Source organism: Acyrthosiphon pisum, chromosome A1 (genome assembly GCF_005508785.2).
Source record: "Acyrthosiphon pisum isolate AL4f chromosome A1, pea_aphid_22Mar2018_4r6ur, whole genome shotgun sequence".
NCBI lineage: Eukaryota > Metazoa > Arthropoda > Insecta > Hemiptera > Aphididae > Acyrthosiphon > Acyrthosiphon pisum.
The window spans coordinates 104082582-104095416 of record NC_042494.1 but is presented as its reverse complement, the minus strand read 5'-3'; the positions used below and the strand labels follow the sequence as shown (position 1 = coordinate 104095416).

The following is a 12835-nucleotide window of genomic DNA, read 5'->3' as shown; positions in this document are numbered from 1 at the left end:
TATAGATTGCAGTATAGGACTTCGAATTAAGTTGATCCTAACTCCTAAGTTACTCCTCTGAGTAAGGACAATTAATTATATATATTAGAGGTCAATAAAAATATAAAGGTACACGTCGTGGGGTTTAGTTATAAGGGGTGACGATTGTTTCAATTCTAAAACGGGCATAATAAATCATTAATAAATTATGTTTTATTTCTTTCATAAATCGTACAAGTCAATCCAGTCATCAACCATACAATACAGAATACGCAATGTTCTATTTTCACTTTTCAGTAAAATATTACCTACCTACACATCTATCTATAATATTAAGGCATGAATAGCGTTTTTAACACCTTCTCGTGTGCATGAAACAACAAAACCTCGGCGGCGTATAATAGAGCCGATTTGGCATATCGTTTAAATCGTAATCATCTGTGATAGGTATATAATTATAATTTATAACACTGACCATCGCACTCGGGTGCTTTCGATAATTGCCCACATTTCACGGAATTTCTCAGAAGCGTTTTACTCAGTCGTAGTTCTATATTGGTGTATCCCACGTGTTCAGATCGTGATCAGAATCGCTGTCGGCCATCTATCCATCGACATATTATTATTATTATATTATCGCCGCAACTTTTGTACCCGAGTTACACCCATGTGACTTGTACTGTTTTGACACACGAATCACATCCCGTAGTTTCAATCCTGGCGAACTGTGCAGTGTTCGATAAATTTTAAAAGATGATCGACGCGATGTGGTTTTTTTGAAACAGTTTAATTATTTAGTTTTAAAACCTGGGGGGGGGGTCCTGAGTGGGGTGTTTAGTTGTTGCGGCCAAAATAAAAAGTTTGTATATAGGACATAGGTGATATTATTATAAATAATGTATTAATGTGTATCATTAAATTGTCGTTAGATCAACTAGCGAAAAACAAATTTCCATCGTACACACTACACACACAACTTTGACAAGGGAACATTTTTTTTTGCGTTCCCTTAATTATATAGCTGTAGATCATACCATATTATCTAGTTACCTACGTTCATACGTCATGCCTACGCATGTTCACCGCATACATAATTCTTCTTTTACGTCTTGAATTATTGTACGTTGCCCTGTGGTTGGCTCAATGATTTTTGGATTGCAATTTGAATACCGCGGGCACAATGAGTCGGCGTGAAAGCCAAACAATTTGCGAGGCCACAGGCAGTGTACCCATATTATGCTTCGCAGTTCGCACCGCTCTACCTGTCTCCGGTAACCAGTTATTATAATCGTACGTCAAAATACGATATTAATCATGATGCGGGGTTTTTTATTCTACAAATTAAAAAAAAAAAAAACAAATAGTTATAATCTCACTAGAAAATAAGTTTGCAAATTATAGTTGTTCGGTATTCGTAAAAAGTGTAAACAATATTTCGTTTAAATGTATCAAAACAAATTAATAAATTTTAATGGTTTTTAGTACGTGTTATGCAATTCGATATTCATAGGAAAACGGGCGAAATGTGAAGATGCGAATACAATATTTTCTTGACGTCTGCAATTAACTTTTGGTTCTATTGATATTAGTTATGACTTTTACTATTTTGAAATTAAATGTCCATCTGACAAAATGTCAAGGCTGACGTCGCACGTCGTATATTAATTAATATCATTGCCCATTGGCCATTTTCAAAAAGTATATTAATTGAGGAAGCGAGAAATTAAGCACTAAATTACCTATCCTAAGTTTGTCGCATACGTTGTTGTTGTTCTCATTATGTTTCTGTGAACTATTGCTGTGTTACGATTCTTTGTTCCAAATCGGTTGTTTCGAGTTAAACTGAGTTTAAATTATCGCAAACGCATGGTCATATTTTGGTAAAGGTTTTTAAATAATGCTACAATGTGACTGCTAGTTAAAAATATACAATAATGGATAATTATTTTGAACATATTGGGTATATACAAATTACAAACATAATTAATTTTTATATTTTTACTTTCTTGTGTTTTAGAATTGATTGATTTTGTGTACACTAAATTACTCGTAATAACATCGCTCGTTGTTTCAATCATCCGTTAAATTGTTTTTAAACCCCCCATTTTATATACACACACATATTATATATATATATATATATATAGGTATATTATAGAAAAAAAAAATGTATAGATTTCGAAAAATGTATATTTTGCAGTAGTTGTGGACTGTGTAAATATTATTGTTTATGAAATTGGAGAAATTTATTATTTATTTTTTTTCTCATAATGAACTACGAGTAATATTGATGAAACCTTTTGCTTACTATATTATTATGTATTTTTATGTAGATTGATATTAGTATAACTTAGGTATTTATTGTAATTTGTTATTTTCATTACTTTAAGTGTAAACCGACAAATCGTCTGGTTTGGAGAAGTATTTAACATATTATTACAAAGGATTTAAACGGAAAGCAAGATAGTTTTGATAAAATAAGTTTAATAACTTTCACGGTTGGGTAACAAAATTTAATATTATTGCTCGTTAATGAGTTGATACGACCGTCGACCGCAAAGGTATCGTATTATTAATTTCAGAATGATTTTTTTTTCTTTGATTCGTCTGCCTATTTGTCTGTAAATTACTGAACTATGGATACCTACATGCTAACAAAATAATTTAAAATTAATTAATTTATAATTTAAAATTGGGCCGTTTTTAAATACTATCCATCCAGGTAATTATTTATCTTAAATCTTTAAGATAGGTAAGTACGTCTTGATAAGGTTAAAAATTAAAATCGTTAATTCTTAAAGAATGCAATTATAAGTACCTAATAGTGAAAAACAAATAGCCCTCTCACTCCCCCCTCTGAGTTAAAACCAGTGTGCACTTAAGTACACTTCACAGTGTGAAGTGTACTTACCGGTTTTGTCGATATCATAACATCAAACATTTTGTTTTTATTTTGATGCAATACCTACATAAATAATACGTCTTTGTATGATAATTAAAAAAAATTATTAAGAATGAAACGAGTTTAACATATTATTTTAAATGCGCCCACAGGTCATTATTCTAGCAACTAGCAACATGAACATTAATAGTAGGTAATGAAAAACAAATGATTACGTTTAGTGTAGGGACTAACGTTTAGTCATAATACTCAGAATTTAAGTTACAAAATTTGTTCTCTACATTGCATAGAATAAATTATCTTTGATTGTGACATTGTGTTATGTATAATATCATATTTTGTATTTTTTGAAAACCAGTAATAGGCATATAATTTAATAAAAAAAATTCGTTATTCCTTTGTTAATTGTTAAAAATTAATTTTCTTGTTCTAGGACCATCGGTCTGGCCAAAATTCTTTCCACAAGCCGGCGGTTTGTTACAATCACCAGTTAACATCGAAACTTCGAAATCTACCAACGACATGACCTTAAACTGTAAACCTTTGTACTGGAACTACTGCCCTGAAATGTGCACAAAAATTATCAACACCGGATATGGTTGGAAAGTGGATGCTACCGGCGGTGAAGGATCAGGTATTTTTAATTGTCATATATTTTTACCGCATTGAAAATAATGTTTTTGAAAAAAAAATAATAGTAGGTAGTACTATACCTATCTACATTTCGCTGTGTAATGCTTGTACTAAAATTATTAGCAATTCACGTTTCAACAATAACTGTAAATTTTTTTTTTTGCCATAGCAATAATATATTAGTTAAATAATATTACAATACCGCCTTTATTGATAAAACAATATTCATAATCGTCCAACTTACAGATGAGAAATTGAATATAATTTAAAGACGTACATCGTTAGGTAAATTGTATGTTACGGCAGATTATTAAACATTGAAAGAACCAATTACTAATTAAATTTGTTCCGTAAATGTCAAGTTAGTTAGTTGAGATCGAAATGTTTTAGTATGAAATGTAACAGTTCTACTTTGTATTTAGGATGAAAAATTCTTGAGGTTGAGTTTTCTTACGAAAATGTTTAACTTTTTTTAGAACTCTCTGGTGGTCCACTGGGACATAAGTACAAATTGGAACAGTTTCATTGCCACTGGGGGTGTAGCAGCGCCAAAGGATCAGAACACACTGTTGATGGAATTCCTTATGCGGGCGAGGTAAGTGTATTTCAAGATTTAAAAAATTTTATTTTTACATCTTAATCCATATTGCACTAAAGACAATAATATTATTATAACTCTTGGATACATGATATTATATTTTACGAATACAATAATAATAGGCCGTCCTATTCTTGTGCTCAAACGACCCTGTACACCGTTGATGAATGATGAGCGATTTATTTTCCTTACCTACTCAATAGATTCCCCGTTATGGGCCTCTGCGTGTTTCCCTTTCGAGTTGTATTGTTATATTCACTTGTTATGTTGAAACCATTGTTTTTATACGCGTGTTTATTTTCATTAGTCATTTGCTATTATTGTCTATTTCTCTATTGATATTTTTATGATATTTATGATATTTGATATTTTTTCTATTGATAATATTCCATGGTGCGTAGTCGTTTACATATTGGTACTGCAATAATTTCGCGACATGAGATCAAATTCAATCGTTGCGGTAGATAACATTTCGTTATATAACTCAACACTTTTACTTAAAACCTATTTTGATCAGATGTTGTCAGTTGAACGTACCTATTAATTTATGAACTTTTAATGTTTCAGTTACACTTGGTCCACTGGAATTGTGATAAGTATAATTCGTTCACCGAAGCCATTGCACATCCAGATGGTTTGGCAGTACTTGGAGTGTTCTTACAGGTATTTAAAATAATCCACACGATGTGCTATCTAGGTACACAATTGAGAATTTCCTCAAAGGTTATGCATGGTTTAAAGGCGAAACTGGTTAAATATATTATGTAGGACTAGTCCACTCTCGGCTCTATTATAAAAACATAATATGTCTTACGTTTTCTGTTGGTTTCTGTACTTTGTTTATGCCAATTTATAGTTATGGTGCCGAGTCTGGGGCTGATCTAACATATTTGTAAATACATGACATGGTAGTATTTAGATACTTGTTATTGTTTATTTTTTTTTTTAATTTTTACTAGCATTGATTAGATACATTGAAACGGATCAACTTCAGCCACCAATGTATAGGATTAATCTGTTGATTGGTCTTTAAAACACTTGTACCTGTCTAGTTATAGATCGGTCCAAGTCGGGGAAATTAGAAATTTTTAACGGGTCCTCCAAATAGAATACCGTGCAAACTCCTGATGATTGGGTCTGTTTATGACTCCGCGTGAGTACCTCACAGTATATCTTGTCTGTCATAGAAGACAGATACATTGAGTGTTATCGAATCTGGGACAAAATCCCTTCTTATATAGTTTTGGATTATTATTGTTAAATTATTATCATTTATAATATTTTAATGATGTGCCATATTATAATAATATACTTGTATACAGTATTAATAATCGTGTTTGTCTGTGGTTGTATTGATTTTTTTTAGGCTGGAACCGAAACTCACGATGAATTGGAAAAAATTGTTTCATTGATTCCACAGGTTGCCTTACGGAATCAAACTGCTGAAATAACCAATTCCATTGATCCAACAAATTTGTTGCCTGGTAATTAATGATTTTCCCTTAATTAATATTAATAACTCTTGAATATCAATAAAACACATATATATAATACACATTTTGATGATCATGGTAATTATTGTTTGAAAAATAAAACCATATACTCACGAACAGTATTCACCCAGGTACCCACACATAAACATGAACACTATGCCAATATGCTTTTGCATAATATTGTTTGCATACTTCACTTTCAGAGGACAAGACTTACTGGACATATCATGGTTCTCTGACAACTCCACCATGTTCAGAATGCGTCACCTGGATCATGTTCAAGAGCCCCTTAGAAGTCTCCGAAAAACAAGTAATTACATTAAATATTATATACATTTTATTATAACTTGGTAATAGACAATAGTCAATTTATAAAAGCTATACATTATCATCAGAATCATATAGGCCTCATAACTCTGTAAAAGTTGTAGCTGCCACCATTGTCATTTAAGTTTTTTTAATCCATATTTCCTCCCAGTCAATCACTTCCAACCTCACTAGTTCTTGCTGTACTACATACATCCATCCTTGGCATCCTCTTCTATAGTCTATACCTATATAATATATTTACATCTAAATATTTAATGATTTACCAGTTATTAAGTGCGTTTTAATAACTAATATCAATATTGATGGTATGTTAAATTAATTATCAACGTTCAATAATAGTACTGATATCACTAGTCATAATATTTTATAGTATATTCATCATGCTGGCACGCTACTTAATGTGCGATAATAGGTACACAACGTAGACTAGATTAAAATATATTAACTTACTCTTCAAGTTGAATGGACGTGACGTACGCGTCAAGAGTTTATCATAATGTTTTAAACTTTTATTATAGTTAGGTACAATTTAGTTACAGTAATTATTTATTTATTATTTACTATTATATTTTATCTTGCGTCATAAATAAAGTTAATTTAATATTCGTTGGTCTATCGGCATATTATTTATATCATTATTTGTATTATAGTTGAAGTTAACCTCAGTAAAAATTATCTTGAACATCCCCTAAAACTTTTAATTTTTCTGAAGGTATATATATTTTAATGTAGAAAAATATTTTTAAAACTAAAACTTAGCTTTTATTAATATGATTAGTGTTATGTCCTAATAATATTATTAATCTATTTAAAATATTTGTATTAATCATAATATTTTTTTTAAATTTAATTTAAACTTTCTGTAAATTAATTGATATACGAGGTAAATTACTCGCATATTAAAATTGAAAACGATCATCTACCATTCTAAAAATGATTCCGAGTGAAGCTATTTGTATACCTATTATAATTTAATTAACCATTTATTGATTGATTATGTAAATTATATAATGTGTATTCACCTAAATAATTTTTTTTTTAAGTTTAATATTGATTTAATATTGATTCCTAAAATATTTATTAATATTATTATTGTAAAAAAAGAAATGACATATATTATATAAAAGGGTGTATGTGTATTATGAATTATGATGAATAAGAATGTATGAATAAATAATATGAAGACTAGAATAATAAGGCCAAAATTATCTTAATTTTTAATATACCTTATCTAAAATTGATATTTATATAGCAAAATTGTTAGTTGTTGGTTATGTTAAACTATTAAAACAGGTAGGTAATAATATTTTTTTAAATTTATAAATTACATTGGATAATGAAGTAGGTAAGGCTTAATAATATTACACAAGCAATACCTATTGATTTCAAAACATATATAATATTATATATATTTAAATTAATAAATTAACTTACATACATATAAAAATTTTAATTTTAAATATAAATATTTAGTAGGTATTAACATATATATTTTTTTTCATTTGAGTTTTTAATATCTGCCTGTTTTTAAAATAATTTAAAGAATGATGTACTTCATTAATTCATTAGTTATGACTTATGAGTTTATGAATAAAATAATTTTAATTGCCTCCTCGTGGAATTATTACTAGGTATGTATTTTTAAAACATATTTATTAGAGTTAATAATGCTAAGTTCTTTCTGTTGTTAATTAGGTACTTTAACTAAATTTGGTTTTAATCATAATTTATCTTTAAAAATATTTAATGAATATCGGTTATTATTTAAACATCCTTATAATAATAAAATTCTGATAAATACCTCCTGTAAAGATAACATTAAACATATATTTTATTACATATAGCGTCATAGCCTAATCCATTTTAAATATTGAAATAATATACCATATCGTAATAAAGCAGCTATTTAAACTTCTAAATTTTGATAAGTATAATGTGTTGTATGTCAGCACATTATTCAAAACGTTGCTATGTTTTTAGTCATCGAGATTGAGCCAATGTCACAGGAAATTAATTGGCTATGCGTATATATACGAAAATTAAACATTAATTAAAACCACTTCAACATGCATTATATTTTATAATATTAAATATTCGTTGATTAGACATTAGTAAGTTATTAAGAAATACTTTGGATTTTTGCTTTAATTAGTTTTTATTTGTTGTTGTTTAAATTAATATTTTAATGCGTGAAATGAAACTGAAATGAATTTGCAAAACAAATAAACCAATTTATCATTTATCCAAATCGTAATTTCAGTTTATAGGACTCAAGGTTTAAGGCGTTTAAAAGTTAAACGTGTTCATTCATGTCCAAATAGATAATCAGCCATCAATTCATCACGAATTGTCGACGTGCTTATGTGTCCCAACAGATAAATGATATCCTCAGCTATTTATATAAAATACACTGTTGATGACGAGTTATGTTTTAGAAATTGATAAATAAATAATAAACGTTATTTGTAACTTTTTGTAAATTTTGCAATTTAAATACAAACTAAAACGAATTATGTATTAATTATGTGCTATAATAGTTGCTCTTATAATTTTAATTAAATTTCTTCCATACTTTAATCATTGCGATTCGATTGTCTAATTTCTTACGCCTTCTTATAAAATGTAGTTTGTGGTTAAAAGGTCAAGTTATGTGTGTTAGGTACTAGTTGTCAATATCAACACTGCTGTGCCGAGTAAGGTCAATAATACCTTGCTCATTGCAGTGTCATGTGATAAATTATATTCTTCGAAAAATGCATAATACAGGTAAACATAATAATACCACTCATACAGTATATTATTTTAATCTGTAATCATACTGTTTACTATTTAAAAAAAAGGTTTTATTAAAAATAAATTCATGTTCGAGTTCAACTTTCAAGCAGGTTCTATGTAATATGTGTGTGTGTGTGTGTGTGTGTGTGTGTGTGTGTGTAGGTCGTGTCATTAAGACATTACTGAGACAAGTACTGCTAACTACTGATATAGGATACCTTATACTATAATCTTATTGCTTTTATGTTATGTATACCTATCATCTACTTATAATTTTTTTTACACGTCTTAACCATTTCATATTTATCAGCCGAACAAGGTCAATAACGTTAGAAATTACACATTGTTAATACATTAGCTAATTGCGAAATGCGCGTACAATAGATAATCGATCAAAACTGAACTCAATTGACAATGCTGTAGTGTAATCTGTGTAACAAGAAGACGTACAAATTAATTTGAAATAATATCAATTGTGAATTGATAGTATTTATATAGTACCTATATATTATACACATACTATATAATATATTATATCGTTTGTTTTGTATCCCTCATATAAACTCTTCGTATACATGATAACCCATACTAGTTTCAAATTATGATTAATATATACGTTAAAAAAAATACTCCAACAGCTTTTATTTAACCAGTAACGGCCGGTGGAATCGGTATATAAAATGCAATTATGCAATTTATTATAAATTAGCGTGTACATCTATAGCGGATCCCATTTATTTACAAAGGATTAAAATGTTCAATCGCTTTGATAAAGTTATTAGCGTCATGGTAGATAGAAAATAAATTAGGTACTGCTGCTGATAAAAACCTATTTACTAGGTAGATGTTTAAAATGAAGAAGTAGTATACTTCTCAATACAAATAAAATTTAACTATCTTAGACATAGTCTTTTTTCAAAGTATTTTATGGTTAACAACCACATAAATTATGCAATTAAAAAAATATAAAATTGGCTTTTAATTATTGTCGTGTTATAAAAATGTGCAGTGACAACAATGTGTAATTTAACATTTAAAAACACGACTGAACATTATAAAGAGATAAAAGTGATGACAATTACTATTAAAGAAAGATAGGGCCATACTTAAAAATGATATTTTTTATTATCTTCCAAACTAAAGATAAAATAACATGTTTAATATTTAACCACTGTTACCACATATTCCAATTTTTACTCAGCTAGTAGCGAATACAAATTAAAAAAAATCTATAAACTACATCTTTGTAATAATGATAATAATAATAATTAGGACTAGGATTTTGTAGCATTTGCATTTTCTTTCATAGTACTACAAAACATAGCTAATCAAAAACAATATTTGATTCATTCATCACAGAGTTCAAATATGCAATTTTGACTTTGCTTTTTTTGCATTTTCTTATGATATTTGTAAATAAATGCTTTTTTGGTACTTTTTTGTCAGTTTATTAGCTTTTTAATTAGTTTTTGTTAACTATACGCATATTTAACATTTTTAGAACATTTACGTCCATATTTATCTAAATTATTATTTATTAATTTCTTTTAATTGTATTATTATATATACTTATTTCGTTATTTCGTAGTGAAATATTATGGCCTTATCGGAAAATATTTCTGAAAATAGATTCTTAGATTTTGTCAAAGTACCTAATTACCGAGTGGGGGTATTGGGTTACGTAATACGTTGACATTTATCGACATTTAATAAAACAGTTTTTAATTTATTTTTTTCAATATTTATAAACTATGCTTAGTTGTTCTAAGAATTACTTAGTGTGAACATATACAAATGTGTTAATAAATTAATTTTTGATATTAAAAATATTTTTTTTTTTAGTAGCATTTTCTTGGTTAAAATGCTTTTTTTTGTAGTATTATTGGCAATTTTCTAATTCCGTTGTAGGTTTTTGGTGCTTTATTTTCCTAGCCCTAAAAATAATAGAGACCGATGTGAACTTTTTTTTCATTTTGTAATTTATGTTGCTGTTTGTGCAGCAGTATTGCATTATGTGAATGGAGTCCCAAGTTCCCAACAACCAAACAGGTTCTCTATTGTTAAAAAAAAAAATTGACCAAGGGTTACGTAACTTATAAATACAATGATTATAATATATCTTTATGTCCTAGATTCTAGATAATATGAAGTATGAAAATATCTTGTAGGGCTTGATACGGTCAAGGGAGCAGCTTATCTCTACCGAGCTCCCCTTGCCACAATTTACGGATATATAGCTACGACGAGGATGCGTAGCTTATTTTAATACTTGAAGAACTTCACCTTGTTTGGTTTTACTAATAACCTTTTTTATTCCCAATTAATATTTTAACATGGGTTGATCTATGATTTTTGGGTGGATACAATTACTTATTGTTCGTAATCGTGATGGAATTTTCGTTATAACGTTTTCACCAAAAGTGAACCAAAATATTTGGTGAGACATCATTGAACTTTCGGGCATGGTTATACCTACATATTACTTGGGTAGGTGGGTGGTTGTCAAATCCATCGTTTGTACTTTTTTTGTGTACTAGTTCCTGCAATATTACAATTGTTTTTACTAAAAATACATAAATTACACCAACGCTATTTTTGACAAGCAAAAATAAATTAAATCCATTGATCAATCCATCACTTATTCACTGGGTTTGTAAAAAACAATAAGTACAATTATATTTCAAACTAAATTAATCCTATAATTTTTTTCTCATTTGAGAGCCAAAATTAATTTGCTACTATTACAGAATTTTGACTGCTAATGAACTTAATATACTAATAATATGCGTAATTGTCATTAATTTATTGTGAAATAATATCGTTGGACCAATTGGCTAAGGAAGATTTCCACTTAAATATGCTATGCCCAGCTTAAGTTACACTCGTCACAGTCGAATACATATTTTTCAAATACTCACAATATATATAATTAACATACAAACAACAACATCCAGAGACGACACTAAATCCTTGAACCTTCTACAAAATCATTCAATACACTTGTTACATCTTTAAATGCTGATCTCCACCAACTATAGCTTAAATGTTTAATATAGTTTTAAACAATGAAAATATTATATTTGTATCGGCTTAATAACATATCTATTGATGCCTAAAAATATTTCGGTGAACTTGAATTTATCTTTACACATTTTCAATAATAGTAGTTGAAAACATTTAATCGGTACCCGCGGGCGGGGGGGGGGTGATATTCCCGGTTATTGCGCAAGTAGAAAATCCTAACTCTTGGGACATTTTTAAATTTTTTCCTATTCTCTCGAACTTGTGCACAAGTTTTTGAGTTTTTCTCTGTTTCTAAACACTTACGTTTCCGTTCGCAGCTGAACGCGTTCCGAAGCATGAGGACATGGACGCCCGAAGAATGTTGCTCTGAAGCGCACGGAGGACCCCCGCTGGTCAACAACTACAGGCCGCCACTGCCACTTGGCAACAGAGTGCTCAGAGAGTGCGGTGCCATGTGAGACGACCATGTCGGACAAGCATATTATTATATTTTGTATTTATTGTTTAATTATATTATTGGCCGCCATCGCGATACACAAGCCCGACTGACGGCCTCAGCAACAAACCACCGCCACCACCAGCACCACCGGAAGCTAATGTATACGGAACGATTTATTTTAAACAATTTTTCCTTTTATTTTTTTTTTACGCGTTTTTAAATATAATATAATAATATGCACAATCGACGAACGTCATTATCATTATTTTTGTTATTATTATTATATTGATACTTCGCAACGCGATTTTATAATTTTTTTCTATTTTAATTATCAATTTATTATAATTAATATATTTTTAATTAAATATATTATATAGATACCTATATGATATTATACGCATTATATAACTAACAAGTGGGTCCACCTTAACATTTTATTTTTCGTAATCGTAATATAACGTTATTGAGAGTGTTGTTTTTTTTTAAATTATATTAATTTTTTTCTATCATTCTGTAATACGATTTATTATACGATTTATCTATATTATAATATTTTATTATTCTAATAAGATTGTGTAATACACGGTATGTATATTTTGAATGAAATTACTGAATAGTTTTTTAAATACAAATATACAGTGTTTTGATTTATTTATTTCACG

General features: G+C 28.9%; 1 protein-coding gene across 1 annotated transcript in view; it reads left to right on the top strand.

The window, feature by feature from the left end:
- LOC100161162 (carbonic anhydrase 2) overlaps window positions 1–12420 on the top strand; it is a 28221-nt gene extending 15801 nt beyond the window's left edge. Inside the window, 6 exon segments of the mRNA NM_001293458.1 lie at window positions 3315–3515; window positions 3991–4109; window positions 4680–4775; window positions 5479–5596; window positions 5809–5915; window positions 12052–12420. Coding sequence (NP_001280387.1) covers window positions 3315–3515; window positions 3991–4109; window positions 4680–4775; window positions 5479–5596; window positions 5809–5915; window positions 12052–12192 — 782 coding nt within the window. The 3' untranslated portion in view covers window positions 12193–12420.
- Window positions 12421–12835: the final 415 nt, after the last annotated feature.